The following is a 19,808-nucleotide window of genomic DNA, read 5'->3' as shown; positions in this document are numbered from 1 at the left end:
CTTTCGCATATTTGCTTTTTATTAAAACAACAGTTAAATCATGACTGGAAATCTACCTTTCTTTATAGGTATTTTAACCAATACTAAACTACTGCATGTTTCCATCAATACTTCAACCACCTAAACACATAATTGTACTTATTCCTTAAATTGGACACCCTTTATAAAAAAAACCCAAATGTCTCACAATGTATCATGTCAATACTATTATCCTAAAATAAGAAAGCATTGCATGTGATGTAACAGAGAAAAAAAATAAACAAAAAAAGGTCAATAGGCATGTTTCGTTTGCTAAATACTTTATTAAAAGACAGTTTCCTATTTACGTTTATATGATTCACAGAAGTTTGTAATTTTTTGCATGATGTGCGTCCTGCACCACCCAAACAATCTGGGGCGTATCGGAGCCATTTCTGCACTGCTTGTGCAAAGACTAACTCGGACATAGAGTTTGCCCCTAACTGCTGCGTCAGGCTCCAATCAAGGCAAAGCGTCTCACCTATAGACACATTTTAAGAGATGGAATTAGCGTGTCTCATGTCTTAAATGTGTATGCAAGTGCTTGTGTGTTTAACCAACAGGCCGTTGTTATGTATTTAAATCACATCTGACAGCTACTACACTTTATAGTTACAAAGTGTACATAACCTTTATATACTTACCATTGCCTTATTTGCCTCTTGTGATTGAAGAGCTGGCTCTGCATTGTTTAGCTCCTCAATGTTGTGCAAGGGCAAATCCAGAGGCAGTACCCCAGCATCTACCGATTCATTGCAGCCGGTATTGCGGATGGCTCTGACCTCCTCACGGAGTTCGTTAACAGCTCTCGTCAGGTCTGACAGAAAAAGATACATTTTTTTTAAGTATTTAAGAATACAGACAACTTATCAAAAGTTTCCTTGTGTCACACACAGATATGTACAAAGACACTAGACAGTATTTTATTACCTGGTATTTTCACTCGAGGGGCCCGGGGAAACCATTTCTTTGTGGGCTGCTCATCCTCTGAGTCACTATATGTGTACAGGGGATTTGGTCTAAAGAAAAAAAAGTTGAAAACAGTCATAAGTAATTACAAATGTGCTTTTGGAATATTTTTTCCTAAAGTTACAGTTTGATTTATAACAACACACACAGGAAACGGAGATGTGCAAGAAGGTACAGTATACAAGGGATTTTTGAAGTGCACAAGTGTACACGGCTTTGCATTTATAAAAAAGTTTACAAGCTTCCACTTTTTGGACTATATTATGTGGTGATATTGCAGTATGCAAGCACCACAGATATGTATAAAAGACAAGATCATAAATTCTTAGCAATCAAAGATATGTTTGTGAAATAAAAAAAGTTTTGCTTGTGCTTTCTTTTATGACTGGTCTGAGTTTCAGCTTCGGACTGAAGGTCAGACATATCACAGTGTTCACTTAGATATTTCTGAAGACTGCGTTCTGCTTCGTGAAATGTGTCTGGAAGTACAAACACAATGTATGGCCAGACATAAATTAGGACACGAAAAACTTGTTATTGTTACATTTATACAACACCAATCCAGATGATACCCACCATGGCTTATTAGAAGTCGGACTGGTGCATAGGTGAGCCATGTTGCACCAGGATGAACTCTCCTCTTTACTGCGTCGTGGATCCTGAATGTGTCTCACGGAGGATATGGAGGCCATGACAATTTCTCCCCATTTATCCATGAACTAGGGACTATTTCTGTACCACCAGTGCTAAACTGCACAATGCACCAGTCTTTCATTTTTATCTTTTTTTAATTTGGAGTCCTTTTTTGCCCTGTCTAGGATAAACAGGAAACAGATAATTACAATATATTTCATAGTCACTACAAAACTTGATCTATTGATTGAACTAAATAATAAATAATAGCTTAAAATGTATATAGGCAACAATTACAAGCAAACCCGTATATGTAAGCATTTAAACACTGAAGATAATAAAATTAACAGTATTTTGTCTAAGTCTGCCATTGTAGGAATTCATGGCACCGAGACAAAAACTTGGCGCACAGTGTGGCGTCAAAATAGGCGCACACCTTTGACGCTGCGTTTTCTCCGTCTTCCTCGTCCACACGTAAATGCTAAACGCAGTTTACGTGTGGACAAAAGGTGCAAACGCAAGTTAGGTGAGCGTGCAGCGTAAAGTTTGAATTGAGTGCGAATCGAAGCGGGTGCTCTCCAATCATTAAAAGTAACAAAGTCATTGAACACCTTTATACAGTTACCTTTACGTTTATCAATCATATATCACAGATTTACAATTTTTTGTAGTACTATGCTAAAAAGCAACTACAGAGCGAAAGTCTGGGTCAAGCGCCGAGGCGACGGCAAGAACAAAGGAACCCTCGAAGCGTTAAAGCTAGCTTTGTAAGGGAATATAACGGAAAAGTATGAAACAAAAATGTTTTCTTTGTTGATAGACTTTGTTTGCAGTGCAATGTTGCCGGATTGTAAGATGAAAGTAGACGCAATTTCGGGCTCCCACATTTTATCCGAAACTTTACATTAACAAGTTTGTTTGTTTGTTTTTTACTGTTATTCAAATGCAACCGTGGAAATAACGAATAGAACAAAAGTCATTCATTCTTACCTTATACTAATCGTGGTGCAGGCCAGTGCAGCGCATGAACTGATGCCTTCTCCGGTCAATTCCGCTGAGAGTAAATCTAATGTCCCGCTCTACTGTACAAGACAATGGTTACCTGGAGGGATGTACCAATGTGATAGGGGTGCTGCGGAATAGTCCAAGTGGTAGCAGCTTTAATTTCCCGCTCAACCATAAATTGATGGTTTTTCAACGTGATTGTTGTCACCTTGTCAACTATAAATAGATCAACAATCAACGATGACAGAACAACAGTGAATCAATGTTATTTCAATGTCAGTGTCAGGTTTCATCAGTATTTCAATGTTGTTTCAACATTGGTTTTGTGTTGACATTTCAATCCTGACGATTCTGATGGTTCAGATGGAAAATCAACATCTGTTCAATGTCTCCTTGCTATCTGGGTTGCAAGTATTGCAAGTTGCCCTGTTGTCATCCGTTCTCGTAAAGTATAATCAAACTTTTGAGCATTTGAGCCACCATGTTTCCTGTCAGGTAAGCGACGCTCCGCAACGTGGTGACGTCATTCGGGGCGACTGGAATCGATAAGGGAATCGTTTGCAAAAATGGCACACAATTCCAAGGAATTGAAACAGTGGGAACCAGTTCTCAACAAGAACCGGGTTTCGATACCCATCCCTACCTACCTCAAAGCACACTGTGCGCTGTTGATCTTACGTGCTGCACAATAATGTTTAATATTTAGTATTTACTGTTATATTCCCATAGATCAGACCTTCCCAAAGTGTGGGGCCCGCCCCCTAGGGGGTGCGCAGAGCCATGGTGGGGGGGGGGGGGAACAATGCTTGGACACTGCTAGCAGGGGCACCTACAGAAACGCAAAGCAGGAGATGAAGCATAGCTGAATATGTTTCCAAACCAACTTCATTCTAAGCCAGAAACTAGAGAATATGGTAAAGCATATCTTCCCTTTGGCTTCACCTGCACAAGTGCCAAGGTAGGTCTCCTCAGCAGAATTGCTTTTTCCCTTCGTCGGGAGCAGCGCTGGGGTGTTTAAATCACGGACAAACAGTATCCCATATTCGTGATTTTTAGTTCACAAACACTTGTTGTAATGACTAACTATTCCTGACATTTTGGAGATATACATACTATACTATACTTTATACAGTAAAGTTACAGTTGGATACAAATAATATCAGGCTGATCCTGCCACGATTTGTTCCCCCAATTCAAATCACGGACAAACAGTATCCCACAGTTGTTTATGTTTTTAAACCTATTTTGCACAGAGAGGCATTTTTTGAAAAATGTATTGATAACAATGTTGAATATTATTACAGAGGAAAAAAAACAACTACACGTAAATTAATCACATCGTGACGCCTCTGCCTTTGTAAATGGAGGGACAGTAACTGCGTGTAAAACCTGCATAGTCAGATTAACAGTATTTCGTCTCTATCTACCATTCTGCAATTCATCTCATGTAAACAACGTGGCGCACAGCGTGACGTGAAAAAAGGCACATACCTTTGATGTTGCGTGACGAACTCTGTATTCCTCGTCCACACGTAAACGCAAAAAAAGAAGTTTTAAAAGAATCTCAGTTTTGGTGATTCGAAACGCCGTTTACATGTGGACGAAACGGCTGCGTTTTCAAAAATACCCATGTAGGTGCATAAATTAGTTGGTAGTTTATTTTCTTACTACCTGTAATTTATTGCTGATTACTTGTATTTGCTTAATTGTTTACTAAATGTTTGAGGTGTGAAATAAACCGCAATGGGGCAAAATATGGGTGTGTGTGGTTGGAGGATGTGTTAGTGCGTGTGCGTGCACGCGGGGGAGCGTGAACATTTTTCTTGTAAAACAAAAGGGGGCCCAGCAAAAAAAGTTTGGGAACCACTGCCATTTTTCTTTCTCAACAGGTGATCCATGTGATTGATATATGTATTTTTTTTTGTCTGCTTATTTTGTTGGTTTTTGTTTTTTGCCCTTTATCACCATTCCTCTTCCCCGCTATTTTTCTTTCCCTCTTTCTTTCTCCCCTTTCTTTTCCCCAGTAAAGTCTGTCCCGTATTTAGCAAGTGAAAATAAAATAAAATAAACAATAAAAGGTGAATCAAATAGACCATTACGGCAAGGCTGGGATGGTCCATTCGGTAAAGTAAATCCGTTGGGCAGCTTTCTTCACCTTCAGACAATAACTCTGATGGCAAAAGAGCCAAACGGGACAGGCAATATGATATATTTAACTGAGAATTTTTTATTGTAACAAACAACGATTTATACAGGAAAATAATAACTATTAACAAGGTTGCTCAAACTTTTGCATCCCACTCTAATCCCAACAACAGTGTCCTGAAGGGGGTTTATACTGTAAGGTAGGGCTGCCACGACTTGTCGACTAGTCACGATTACGTCAACTATCAAATCAAATGGTAAATGGTCTGTATTTGTATAGCGCTTTACTAGTCCCTAAGGACCCCAAAGCGCTTTACACATCCAGTCATCCACACATTCACACACTGGGGATGGCAAGCTACATTGTAGCCACAGCCACCCTGGGGCACACTGACAGAGGCGAGGCTGCCGGACACTGGCGCCACCGGGCCCTCTGACCACCACCAGTAGGCAATGGGTGAAGTGTCTCGCCTAAGGACACAACGGCCGAGACTGTCCAAGCCGGGGCTCGAACCAGCAACCTTCCGATTACAAGGCAAACTCCCAACTCTTGAGCCACGAAATCAAATCCTTCAAAGGCTGCATTTGTAGGCCGATTGCGGTACAGCGACTCGACGAAGGCTGTCCAAATTCAAAGACTCCTCCAAATGCGGCCGACAAACGTGTCCTTCATTTCCAGATTTGAAGGATGGGTCGGGTGTATCCTTCGCTGCCCAACCTATCCCAGGATTCATAGTGTGGCCCAGCCAATTCCAGTTTCCAACAATGGCAGCAGCTTCTTAGTTTTAATATTACCTTTATTACTCCTTCTGAAGCTCAATAAGGATAAAACTAAAATCCTCCTTATTGGCACCAAATCCAACCTTTTGAAGGCAAACCACTTCTGACTCACCATCGATAACTCCACAGTTTTCCCTTCTCCTCAGGTTAAGAGCCTTGGTGTCATCCTAGACTGTTCACTTTCCTATAAATCTCACATCAATAATCTCACCTGTTCTGCCTATTTCCATCTACGCAACATTAACAGATTTCGTCCTTCTCTTGTCACCCAGTCTACATCCATTCTTGCCCAGTCTTGTTACTTCCCGCATTGACTACTGCAACTCTCTCTTGCATGGTCTCCCCCAAAAATCCCTCCATAAGATTCAACTGGTTCAGAACTCTGCTGCTCGCATTATCACCAGAACTCCCTCCTACCAGCACATCACTTCAGTTCTTCAGGAACTTCACTGACTCCCAGTTAAATTCTGGATATTCCACAAGCTTCTTCTGCTCACCTTCAAGGCCATTCATAACCTCGCACCTCCTTACCTTTCTGACCTGTTACGCACTACCTTTTCTGTCCGCGCACTTCGATCTTCTTCTTCTATCCAGCTTTCTGTGCCTTCCTTCCGCCTCACCACGATGGGAAGCAGAGCTTTTAGCTGTTCTGCTCCCAGGCTGTGGAACTCTATACCCAGAGGTATAAGAAAGATCTGTTCTCTCACCCAGTTTAAATCTCAATGAGCCTAATCAGGGCCACCTGATCCAGCCATAAATGTATGCTTTATCAAAAATGAAAATTTTAAGCCCAATATTTTTTTTTCTTTTTCTTTTTAAAGAGAGAGTGTTTGTTTTCCGAATCCAAACTGGCAGCTTTTTCCACAGAAGAGGGACCTGACAGCTGAAGGCTCTACCTCCCATTCTCCCCAACTTTAAGGCAATGAATAGTTAATCTAAACAATAAATAAATAAATCCTGAAGTGAGCGTCCTGTAAAGTTTTTGAATAATTTTAAGTGAACTTTTAAATGTTTTGTGCACTTTGATAACAAAATTTAAGAGATACCACTTTGTGCTTTTGTTTGATTATATATCGTCTTTATTTTCTCATCCTAGATAATCTGTTTATATTATTTGTAGAATTTGTAAATGAGCAGCCAAAATGGTTTTCACATAAGCAGCAAAACTGTTTCTCCCCACAACATGCCTTCATAGGTATATCTAAGCCATATGCTTACCATGTAGAGACCTGCTAATGGTTAAGCTTACCTTGTAATTTCTCAAATGTATGTTTTTTTGATATGTCCCTTCAGATTTTCCACAACATGACTGTAAGGACGAGGATGGGCTCACAAATCAGCAGGTCTGTAACCAGGAGAAGAATTCCAGTCTACACCAGGAGGATCCTTCACAGATTAAAGAGGAAGAGGAGGAATTCCGTACCACTGAAGTGGAAAAAACGGTTGTTCTAAAGCAGGAGACTGAAACTTTTCCTGCTCGTGAAGAAAGTGACCACAGTGAACCAGAACCAAGCAATGACCAGCTCCATTCTCACAACTCTCCTGACACAGATCAGGACGAAAGAAAGGATGATAATTCACACAGTATAAACTCAGCGCAAATCGTATCAGGCCTGAGTGTTCAAAATTCCGAGACAGCACATTTATGTAGCACCTGTGGGAAAAGATTTTACAGGTCAGAAACACTGAGTCGACATATGCAAATTCACACACGTGACAAGCCACGTTCTTGCAGAACCTTTCGCAAAAGATTTTTTTGGAAGTCAAAGTTGACTAGACACATGCGAATTCACACAGGTGAGAAACCACATTGTTGTGGCACCTGTGGGAAAAGATTTACTCAGAGGGGTCAGTTAAACAGACACATTCGAATTCACACAGGTGAGAAGCCACATTGTTGTGGCACCTGTGGGAAAAGATTTACTCAGAGGAATCAGTTGAAGATACACATGCAAATTCACACAGGTGATAAGCCACATTGTTGTGGCACCTGTGGGAAAAGATTTACTCAGAGGGGTCAGTTAAAGGCATAAAAATATCTGTAGTATTAATTGCTTCTTACTATAAGGTTGGCATAACAGTCATTATTCCTGACCCTATGGGCTGACCTTGTGCCCCCCCCCCAAAAAAAGAACAATGAAAAGGTAATTGAAAGAAAGTCCAGAAAGTTATGCAAGACAAATGTTGAATATCATAGAGGAATGCAAAGTTGTGCAAATTGATAGACTGGTCAAAGTGGCACATTAATAAACACATTTAATAGATAAATGTTTTTAAGAAAATGATTTTGACAAAATTGGGGAAATCAATCTAGTTTAAGATGGAATTAAATCAGTTTAAAGATAAAATATGGATAATTATATAATAAAGGAGGAGGAGCTCCTCTCCATTAAAGGAGCTCAGAAGTGCCCCGAGAGTCTTCATCTTTATTCATTTTTGTTGGCTTTTGGCCTGCATGTGCTTAAGGCGAACACGCTAGAGGTCTTTCCTTTCTTTTAAGTTTCTGATTAAGTTGTATGTTCAATAAAACTGTTGGCATCACACTTCACATCATCTCCTGTAAATTGTGTGTTTTTGTTTAAATTGTGTTCCAAAAGCCTAAACCAACATCTTTCCGGCCTGAAGAAATTCTGCAAAGCCTTTAAAATTTGCAACCCCACAATCCTGCTACTCTTTGAAAAACTAACAGTACTTCTAAACGAGATGTTAAACAGGGCTTCGTGTGATCTAGTGATGGGTCGTTCGCGAACGAAATGGCTCTTAGACGTGAACGACGCGAGCCGGCTCCTTATTGCGAGCCGTCACGTGGGTTGTATTTTTTTTTCTTCTCTCACCCTCTCTCTCTCTCGCACTTTTTTTCCGCTTCACTCAGCACGCGAGCCTTGTGCTTTACGCTGGGCAGAGGGGGGAGGGGCGGTAGTTACACTCAGTAGCACACGAGTAGCACACGAACAGAGCCAGAGGGAGAGAGAGAGAAAGAGAGCCAGGGACAACAACATCACATTAGAAAGGTATAGTAATCATCCACAACTATTTTCAGTTGCAGATGATAAAGGATTCGGAAAGTTTATTCATGCAGGTCCATATGACAGAGAATGTGCATCTTCTTTTTGTTTTCATATTATAATTTATATTTAATTGTGTTGTGGCTTGCAGTGTTTTGTGTTGTTTCACTTTAAATTTGTAAAAGGAAAAAGCTGAAAATTTAAATAGTTAAAAGTTTAAATGTGAATAGTTGGTTTTTGTATTATATGATTTATTTATTACATTTTATGTGGAGTGAATAAATAAAAGTATATTTACGGTGGCCCCTATAGACAAAGCACATACAAACTCCAAAACACGTACAAACTCCAAATCACGTACAAACTCCAAAACATGCAAAAACTCCAAAACACGTAAAAACACGTACAAACTCCAAAACATGTAAAAACACGTACAAACTCCAAAACACGTAAAAACTCCAAAACACGTAAAAACACGTACAAACTCCAAATCACGTACAAACTCCAAAGCATGTAAAAACTAAAAAACACGTAAAAACTCCAAAACACGTAAAAACACGTACAAACTCCGAAGCACATAAAAACTCAAAACACGTACAAAACACAACAGAAGTGCTCCAGGATGCTAGGGCGCAGTGTTGAACTTTTGTTACCTAGTGGCTACACAAGCCAGCAAGTACCAACGACCGGATTTGGTGTGTGGTAGTAACAGGTAAATGAACTTTTTTTTAAAAAATTATTTGACTATGAATGCTTGTGTATAAATACACAAACAATACACATATGGTTTCATGCTTTCAATTGTGTAATTTAAGTGATCTAGGTAGCTCTGTTTTGGAAGTTCAGTTCATGCTAGAAATGTGTTTGGAGTTTGTACGTGTTTTGTCTCTGGGGGCCACCGCATATATTTATATATAAACATATAAAAATAAAACCACTTTTTTTTTTACATTAGTAATTCCTTTTGTGCATAATTTTATATTGTTGTTAATAATAAATTAATTAAAGCAACAAAACAACCTGAAGAGCCTTTTTGGAGCCGAAAGAGCCGGCTCTTTTTAGTGAGCCGAACCGAAAGAGCCGGTTCTCTAAAAAGAGCCGGAAATCCCATCACTGTCAGCTACACAAGCTTTAGTGGAGAGTCTACAGCTAGTGTGTGAGCATTAAACACACACCACATACTCTCCCTGCCTCTCTGTAGAGTCACGTTTACAAAGACACAGGGACAGATCATAGATTTCACAGACAGTGGGGGAAAAGAAGATTTTTCCTTTAACAGTTAATGTTGCTGTGTCTCTGAGATGCTGACAGTGGTGGAATAAATCTGTACATTTACTTCACTCCTGCATTTAACTAAGGACAGGTTTCTAGAATTTAACATATCAGGATGTAAATCATATAATCTAGTCCTTGTCAGGCTTTAAAATGAGGTAAATACCAATGATGTATTACACAAATTACACTAGAATGTTTTTATTAAGATGCAAAATCCTAACATCTGTAAAACTGTATAACAGCTGTATAACCTGTAATAACAGGTAACAAGTGTTGGTTAATGTTTTACTGAAAATAACATCAGCCAGGGAAGAAAAGTCTGTTTAGTTAGTTAGTCAATTGATAGTTTTATATATTTTTTGTATTTGTAAACTTGATTCAAAGCTTCCCTGACATGATGATAAAAAAGTACTTTAAGATTACTTTCAGCAACAAGTACTGAGGTCAAAGTTCAGGAAATGATCAATGTTCAGAACCTGTTGCGTTTTGGTGTGATCATAGTGCTGCATAAATGTAAGAATGTATTACTCAACATCTCCTCTTTTTAAATATATAATAAAGAAAACAAGTGACTAGAACTTATATTGTCTCATATTGTTATTAATTGTCAGGTTGCTTGTTAATCTTTTGTCTGTCAGTTTGTCCAGATAAACTTTGTTTCTCGTGGTTTAGTTCATACAAACCGTCTCCTCTCAGATCTCAGAGAACTGAAGCCTTATTATGAGTGCCTGTACAGTATGATAGTGTCTGTGGCACTGAGAAATCAACTGTTTCATTTTAATAAAATGAAAGACTGATTAACGGCTGATGTTTTCTGCTCCCCACAGATTTTACAACAACCAGCTAAAGTGGCCGCTGACAATAAGCCAGTTAACCTGAGTCTCTTTCTCATAGTAGGCCAGGCACGTTTGGATAACTTTATTCCATTAATAAATGAATTCATCATTTAAAAACTGCTGGATTGTCTTGCAAAATACTACACAAGATATTTTCTAAGTCCTTCTTATATAAACTTTCAGGATTTTATTGGTGATGACAGATTATATTGACTGATTCTTCTGGAAGGAAAGAAAAATAAAAACTGGAGGATGCTGAGTAGAGAGGGTGGATGTGAGACGAGTCAGTAAGAATGTAGATGGATAATAGAAACTGATAATGAGATCATTAAGAATGATGAAATGTGATTATTTGTATTTTAGTTTTTTGTTTTTAGTGAAGGGATAATTCAAATTACACTTTCAGCAGCGCCTAGTGAGGAAAAGAAAATGAGAAGCTGTTGTGTTTCGTTGTGACCACACGGGGGCAGTGCAGCATAGTGAGCCTGCAAATCAGTTTATACCTTTCATATAATGTGTGAGTTTGTTTATTCTGAATTTTATTTTTCAGTTAGGTTCCACAGTTCATATATCATGTATAATTTTTCATTAGTTTCAGTGTTTGTTTGTATTTTATTCTATTCATGATGGTTGTGTTGACAGATTTGTCCAAATTTAAAGCTATAGATGTGAACTTTTGGTTCCTTTATGTATAAACACTAAGCTGTTTATAAATAATCCATATTTGTGGATTTGTACAGTCCTGAAAGATGCCCATACATTCAGCTACACTCAGCATTAGTCCAGCTGAAGATCCTAATTTCATGTAGCAACTTCTTTTCCCTGATCCCGCCTCCACAGACAGATGTGCACAGAGGTTCAACAAGGCACAGGCCTCGATCACTGAAGACAGACCGCATCAAGAGTGTGACCTCCAAAGTGATTTAGTTATTCACTTCAGCCAGCCTCTTTTGTCTCCATTTATTTAAAATCTGCTCTAAGAAATTCACATTCTATGGAAGCCCGTTTCCGCCACTAAAAAAAAAAAAAAGGATCCATAACTCAAAATTTCGAGTTATTTTCTCGAAATTTCGACATATTAACTCAAAATTTTGAGAAAAGCAACTCGAAATTTCGAGTTAGTGCTGCCAATCAGTAATCTACGTGAATGACGTCATTTCCATGTTACCCGGAAGCTGAAGCCCTCAGCTACAAATGCTACAGCTAAGCTACCGGTATTACATCCAGTCGTGAATGCACAGATTGCTGAGTGTTTTCAGCCTGGCTTCACAAATGATGAAATCCCTGTGTTATTAGCTGAATCACATGGTGTTACTATCAGCAAACATACTTTAATTTTTTGGGATCCGTTTTTGAGTGCGCGGTCCTGCGTAATATGCTTCCGGGTAACAAGAAAGCGACCGCATTCACGTATATTTTTGATTGGCAGAGCTAACTCGAAATTTCGAGTTATATTTCTCGAAATTTTGAGAAAATAACTCGAAATTTCGAGTTATGGATACTAGCTTTTTTTTTTTTTTTTTTAGTGGCGGAAACGGGCTTCCATACATTTCTCACCTTTTAAATTGAGATGTTTTTTTCTAGGAGACATTTGAGAAGGACTTGACAGGTATAAAACAACTGGGAGAAGTTAAGAATATTGTTGAAATAAAGAAAATGTGGATATTCGGGCCCTGAACCAGGTGTAGGACTGGACTCTCACACACATCACATCACCACACGCACTCTGGTTTTTCTTCATGCACACGTCCTATAATTTATAATCTCTTTCTGCTATTTGCACATTTTTACTGTAAATTTCTAAGTAAAATCTGTAAATTTTGTAATAACCTGTAAATTGTAAATACTGTAAAACCACTGTCATTTAATGGTCGGGCATTGCATTGCACAGCTACAAGCATTTCACCTCATGTCATACAGTGTATGGTTGTGTGTGTGACAAATAAAATTTGAATATGATAACAATAGAGCTATTTTTCTGAAATCATAAAAGGTAGTAAAAGTCAGCAAAACAGCAATTGTTGAAGCTGCTTCCTGTTTGAGGGAACTGCCCATTCAACCACTTTGAGTGTTCTCTTAAATGACCTTTTTCAACAATAAAGCCCAGGAATGACACTGAATCAACATGAAATTCACATTTCTCACCTTTTAAATTGAGATGTTTTTTTCTAGGAGACATTTGAGAAGGACTTGACAGGTATAAAACAACTGGGAGAAGTTAAGAATATTGTTGAAATAAAGAAAATGTGGATGATGAAGTCACAAAGGATGTCATTGACTAGGGCCTGAAAGACTCCTGGTGTGTTTGCTGAAAATGCTATTTTCAAATAACCGAAACGACCCATTTGGGTTTAAAAATTATACTGATTACTGGAAGGTGAAGGAGGACCAGTAAGCGAGTCAATGGAGCAGTCATAAGGACGATGAGGTGTGAGATAAAGAGCTAAACCTCCTCTCACTTTGGTTAAGGGTAAACAGCCTATTGCCCGCAGCATCAGCTAAATCCTTTGTCATAAACACTTTGCAATGAAATTTGGGTTTGGTTTCAGCATGGCTTCGGCCCATCTCAGAGCTCACCCTCGCAGCAGGATAACCATGAAAGCAAATTTTGCACAGTCTGAAGAATAAGTTCTACTTTGTTGATGAAACACTAGGAAACACTGTTTGAGGAACCCTCTGTTCTTTTCTAACTCGCTGGTGAAAACTTCAGGTGGCCTTTCCAGAGGTACAAGCTCTCTGAGCTGTGCTGCTGACCATGTCCATCGTTTTATGACCACAGTATACTCATAACGGATGTCAATCCAGCAGATTATCTTTGGCATGTGGTGGATCAGAAGATTTGCAACATGGATGCACAGCCGACAAACCTGAAGCAACTGTGTGATGCTATCATATCAATATGAAACTAAATCTGTGAGGAATGTTTCCAGGTCTTTGTTGAATCTGTGCCACAAAGAATTAAGGCAGTTCTGAAGGTGAAAGAAGGTCCAAAACAGTACTGGCAGGTGTAACTAATGAAGTGGACAGTGACTGTATTTAGTGTCTAGATGTTTTTTTCAGTATTTTATTCACTTAATAGCAGGACAGAATACCACATGACTGTGGCCTTGTGTTATACCCTCTCTGCTGCAGTGATGCTGCAGACAAACACAAACATCGTGATTAGACATTCAAGAAGAGCCTCTTAAAGATGAAGGTCTGTGTCTCTTGACCTAAACACATAATCCAGTTAAATCTGATTTATGTTCATTAATGCCCCTCACACTGTAACTTAAAGTAATAAATCGGTCACTGATTAATTACAGAAGTACGTCTGTGAGCATAAAGATGTAAGCCTTGGACCATCAGGATAAAATGTGGTTGGGAAACTTAACAAGCTTTGATAAAACTTCATCAGTAGCTCAAGCAAGACCTCAAAACCTTCGATCACCACGGGTGGTTAGCAGACTGTGGTTGTACCATGCAGCCTAACAACATGCAGTAAATTGCAGGTTAAAGCAGTCTGCTTACACATTGTTAAACGAGGGAAGGGAACTAATGTGGCTGTCACATTACCCTTTTGTCCCATTTCATCCCAGGACTTGATTCAATTGCTGCTCACTTTCTACAATACTTAAAACTGATCAGTAGGACCTGAAACTGCAAACATTCAAACATTCAGGCCAACAATCAGTTGGTGAACATATTAATCTACTACAATTAGCAAAAATGAATAAATAAACAGAAGAAAGTTAGAGTGATATCAGAGTCATGCAAGTTTTTGACCAGCAGGTTAAACTCATGCAAATTAGCTTCATCCAGGCTCATGAAAACACTGTCCTGCTTATAAACAGCAGATCATTTGTGTCAGTGTCAGGATGGTTTATATTTGAGCTTTTAGTTCACACAGAACAATTTTTATTAATTGTTTTTAGCGATTACGAAAGTCTGTGAATCCCCAAATTGTTCAGTTGTTCTCTTTGCTCCCCATGAGGTCACTTTCACCATGTGACAAAAACAACACCCCACTCTACACACTCGGGCCACCAGCAACTTTCTAAATCCTCAATAAAAAGCTGACAGGTTGCAATGATGTTCCAAAGAACCTATTAAGAAAACAACTAAATACACAGAAAATGTTATGAAAATTGGTTTATTTTATATCTCATAGTTTTAAATGATGCAATAAAAATATGTACAAAACATCACAAACTGTAATATTTTACAAATGCTTACGTCCTGCTGATGCAATGGAGACATCTTCCAGTGACAGTCTTCATCAGTGTGAGTGTGAGGAGGATCCTAAACCCACCAACACAGAAGTGCATGTTCACAACTCCCTCTGTGCAGGCGGGGTGGCCAGTCAGGTATGAAGTGCTGAGAGTGGATCTTTGGTCCTCTGTGCAGCTCTGTCCACTCTCAGCTTCCCTGCAAAGTAATAACACAAGAAAGACGTCATTTTAACACAAAACAGCATTTTCATTGTTGGTAGCTGCAGTATGTTGTTAAAAAGCAATTTTAAACCCAACGTATACACATGAAAAATATAAATAAAGCTAAACCTACAGTGCTGCTGACATAGGATGATGATTTATACCAACTATTGGAAGAATTTTGTCTTCAATACAGTTTGTTGTCAATGTGAGGTGATAACTTACATAGTTGGAACACAGCACCACTCTCCCGTTTTTCACTTGGTCATCCATCCTTCTCATCGGGTTGGTCGGGGTAAGGCTGTCTTCTGGGTGGGGTGTTTGCTCCATCTTGGATGTTGAGTGTCTGAAGTGTTGAATTCTTAGCCACAGGCTATATCTTATGTAAAAACAAGAGACTACAGTCAGTTCACTGCATCATTTTTAAACCTTTTCTACTTATTTGTGTTGAGATTAAGTACAGACTTACCTTTGTCCTGCATGGTGAATTAGGGCTTGGGAAAAACATATATTATTCAAGAAAAAAAACCAATACATTTCACATGTGCAAGTCAGATGTTCTTATATCTGTAAAAACACAAAGGCAAAGTTTAAAAACACATTCTAACATAAACTAATCAGAGTCACTGTCATCAAGGGAAAGGTTAAAAAGCCTCTCCCAGAAACATCTGACTCCAAAACTACCTGAGGATGTTGAAGGGGCATCAAACTGGTCACTCACCTTGCACCTCTTTGCACTTACCTCTTCGGTGCAGATGTCTTCTCTGCTTCTCTTTTCTGAGGAAGGAGCAGCAGAGAGATCAGCTGAGGAAGAAGCAGCAGAGGGAGCAGCTGAGGGAGGAGCAGCTGAGGAAGAAGCAGCAGAGAGAGCAGCAGAGGAAGAAGCAGCAGAGGGAGCAGCTGAGGGAGGAGCAGCAGAGGGAGCAGCTGAGGAAGGAGCAGCAGAGGGAGCAGCAGAGAGAGCAACAGAGGGAGCAGCTGAGGAAGAAGCAGCAGAGGGAGCAGCTGAGGGAGGAGCAGCTGGCGGATCACCAACTGGGGCAACAACTCGAGGGAAGAGTGGGGCATTGGCCTGGCCGAAAGGCGGCATGGTGATGGGGGCAGCACCTGGAGCAATAGGACGTTGCCAATCGTGCCAAAACGGCTCTGGAGGGTGCTCCCAGATGAGAGGGGAATCATCTCTCTCATCCATGGTGTCATACCCAGAGTCATCGCTAAGCCAATCCCCCCACTCTTCTGAGTCGTTCCAGTCAGATGAATTGTCAGTCTGTTCACTAAACTCTTCATCGTCTACAGGTAGGTAGGGGGGGTACTCACCATACTCACCTTGCTGTTCACCGTCATCTGCATCTGGTGCTTCATGAGAAGAGGGTGAGGGTGAGAGAGGGATAAAATACCTACCATACTCACCTTGCTGTTCACCGTCATCAGCATCTGGTGCTTCATCAGAAGAGGGTGAGGGTGAGAGAGGGATAAAATACTCACCATACTCACCTTCGCTGATACGCTGGGTATCAGCGTCCTGACCTTCACCAGAAGAGGTGGAGCTCTGGAGACTGTCATCCAGGATCCTGATGACTTCAGGAAGGCCTTCTTCTGCAGGGCGTTCAACCACATAGTCAAGACGCCCTGTGAGGAAACAATTTTTAAAATAACATTAGGAATGTAATAGACACCCAGTGTTAAAGCAACAGACCTACATCTGTTAGTTTGAGCAGAGGATGAGAGAAAAGCATTTTATGTCAGACTGAATGACAATACGAGGTTAGTCATTCATATACTGCTGCATGGGCTGGGCTGTAGTTACATACTAAGGTTTTAAAAACTGAGCTTAAATAAATGATTAGCGGTAATAAAAGCCGAGGGAGGTCAACAGTGATCACTGACTGTTTTAGGAGCTTTTTGAGATCAAATAGAAGAAAATACATAACATTAAACATGTTAACAATACAAAAGCCATATTAAACGCAGACTACTTTAGACCCGGAAGTAGGATTCGTGCGTCACCACTGAACAGCTAAATTCGTAGGAATGTTTTAGCTTATTATTTGGATAACCACCGTCATTACAATAAATTAAATTTGTAGTCATTTAAAACTCACAGGCCTACAATCAGCTGGCCTATATAAAAAACAAAATTTGAACACAGTGCTGAGCTGCATCTCAAATGAATCTTCCAGCTCTCAGCTGACATGTACCAGAGCCCGATTGAAAATGCCATCAGGAGCATTTGTGAGGAGTTCAAGGTGAAAATGTGAGTAAAATTGGACACCTACCAATATGGTTGCAAATTTTGTGAATTTTCCTTAATGGATGTTTAAAAACGTGAGCAGACTCTTAATATTAAATCAGAAGATCCCTATTATAGTCATGGTGGGTTTTGTTGTTGTGTCTTACAGGTTGAGTCCTGCAGAAGTTGCATTCCTTAGGGAGTACTGTACCACCATGAAGCCACTGGTGAAAGCTTCAAACATTCTTCAGTCTGAGTCCACTTCCTTTATGGGATGGCTCCTGCCAGTAATCCAACAACTACTGTCCAAACTTAGCAGGCTGGAGACATCAAGCAAGACATGCGTGCCACTCATCAGAGCCCTGCAAAATGGCCTTCAAAAGCGTTTTGGAGCGATGATGGAGGATCCAGAGTTGGCTGCAGCTGCAGTCCTCTTATCCAAGTTCAAGACTTCCTGGACTGACAGAGCAGATGTAACAGAGGCTGGTAAGGATTCATGTGATCCCATTTTTGTGTATTTTTACATTTGAACAGATGCTTAAGTGAGTATTTCACCTAATACATTGTAAGTTATTGATGGTCTGTCCTGAATACTAAACGACAGAGCATGAGAGTGAGGATCAGCAAAGAGAGTCATCTGATGAAGATGAATTCTTCTCCAGACCAATCTCCAGAAGGCTCCAAAGTGCAGTTGAGCTTGATGGTTACCTTGCTTGTGCCACAGACACCATGGAGCTGCTGCACTCCTTCTCAGGTATCAAAAACCTCTCTCTTAAACTGAACACAGCTCTGCCTGCTTTTCTCTTGTTTGTTTATCACACATTTCGAGCCAGAAAGAGGAAACCAGCGGTGGTCGCTCTAAACAACAGCAGCAGGTTAAAGCTTGATCAGCTGCTGTTAGAATTAATTTAATATTGCTTTCTAGTATCAGCTGATGTTGGCTGGAGCCACAGCTGTAACAGCTGCTGGTCATGATATCGGTTTGGATATGTGGTGAGAGGGAAACGTGAAGATGAAACCAGCAGATGTCCTTACTGAATCATCAGAGCTGAACAGGTGATGGAGAAACAGGTTTACCTTTTAGGTGACATGGATGAGTTGAAGGGAAGTTATGAACTGTTTCTAAGAGACAAATAACATCAGGATCCTTTTCTACTGACAGCTGGTAACTGTGCAGGGACGGGTCTAGCAAAGTTTTGCAAGGGGACAGGTAACCATATACATGCACTGTTCATACAGGGAGTGCAGAATTATTAGGCAAGTTGTATTTTTGAGGAATAATTTTATTATTGAACAACAACCATGTTCTCAATGAACCCAAAAAACTCATTAATATCAAAGCTGAATGTTTTTGGAAGTAGTTTTTAGTTTGTTTTTAGTTTTAGCTATTTTAGGGGGATATCTGTGTGTGCAGGTGACTATTACTGTGCATAATTATTAGGCAACTTAACAAAAAACAAATATATACCCATTTCAATTATTTATTTTTACCAGTGACACCAATATAACATTTCCACATTCACAAATATACATTTCTGACATTCAAAAACAAAAACAAATCAGCGACCAATATAGCCACCTTTCTTTGCAAGGACACTCAAAAGCCTGCCATCCATGGATTCTGTCAGTGTTTTGATCTGTTCACCATCAACATTGCGTGCAGCAGCAACCACAGCCTCCCAGACACTGTTCAGAGAGGTGTACTGTTTTCCCTCCTTGTAAATCTCACATTTGATGATGGACCACAGGTTCTCAATGGGGTTCAGATCAGGTGAACAAGGTGGCCATGTCATTAGTTTTTCTTCTTTTATACCCTTTCTTGCCAGCCACGCTGTGGAGTACTTGGACGCGTGTGATGGAGCATTGTCCTGCATGAAAATCATGTTTTTCTTGAAGGATGCAGACTTCTTCCTGTACCACTGCTTGAAGAAGGTGTCTTCCAGAAACTGGCAGTAGGACTGGGAGTTGAGCTTGACTCCATCCTCAACCCGAAAAGGCCCCACAAGCTCATCTTTGATGATACCAGCCCAAACCAGTACTCCACCTCCACCTTGCTGGCGTTTGAGTCGGACTGGAGCTCTCTGCCCTTTACCAATCCAGCCACGGGCCCATCCATCTGGCCCATCAAGACTCACTCTCATTTCATCAGTCCATAAAACCTTAGAAAAATCAGTCTTGAGATATTTCTTGGCCCAGTCTTGACGTTTCAGCTTGTGTGTCTTGTTCAGTGGTGGTCGTCTTTCAGCCTTTCTTACCTTGGCCATGTCTCTGAGTATTGCACACCTTGTGCTTTTGGGCACTCCAGTGATGTTGCAGCTCTGAAATATGGCCAAACTGGTGGCAAGTGGCATCTTGGCAGCTGCACGCTTGACTTTTCTCAGTTCATGGGCAGTTATTTTGCGCCTTGGTTTTTCCACACGCTTCTTGCGACCCTGTTGACTACTTTGAATGAAACGCTTGATTGTTCGATGATCACGCTTCAGAAGCTTTGCAATTTTGA

At 40.1% G+C, this 19,808-nt stretch overlaps 2 protein-coding genes across 2 annotated transcripts; one reads left to right on the top strand and one right to left on the bottom strand.

Annotated features, from left to right (window-relative positions):
- Nucleotides 1-6,174: 6,174 nt before the first annotated feature.
- LOC146707226 (uncharacterized) lies at nt 6,175-8,089 on the top strand. The gene is made up of 2 exons (XM_085460745.1): nt 6,175-6,232; nt 6,844-8,089. The coding sequence occupies exons 1-2, from the start codon at nt 6,175-6,177 to the stop codon at nt 7,581-7,583; spliced, it is 798 nt and encodes a 265-aa protein (XP_085316871.1). The 3' UTR covers nt 7,584-8,089.
- Nucleotides 8,090-15,027: 6,938 nt separating this feature from the next.
- LOC146707225 (uncharacterized) lies at nt 15,028-16,735 on the bottom strand (the record flags this gene model as incomplete). The annotated part of the gene is made up of 2 exons (XM_085460744.1): nt 15,028-15,073; nt 15,304-16,735. A coding segment is annotated over one exon (1,044 nt), but the record flags the coding sequence as incomplete, so codon positions are not given.
- Between the last annotated feature and the right edge of the window lie 3,073 nt (nt 16,736-19,808).

The sequence above is a fragment of the Copadichromis virginalis genome, linkage group LG6 (genome assembly GCF_057382275.1).
Source record: "Copadichromis virginalis isolate Kocher_CV1m ecotype Utaka linkage group LG6, C_Virginalis_male_GT1.1, whole genome shotgun sequence".
NCBI lineage: Eukaryota > Metazoa > Chordata > Actinopteri > Cichliformes > Cichlidae > Copadichromis > Copadichromis virginalis.
Note: the sequence above shows the minus strand (reverse complement) of the source record. Positions and strands in the feature narration are given on the sequence as shown.

Coding starts and splice junctions, on each gene's coding strand:
- LOC146707226 (XM_085460745.1), top strand. CDS start 6,175: ATGGGAAGCAGAGCTTTTAGCTGTTCTGCTCCCAGGCTGTGGAACTCT. Junction 6,233..6,843: donor GTGGAACTCTATACCCAGAG/GTATAAGAAAGA, acceptor ATGTCCCTTCAG/ATTTTCCACAACATGACTGT.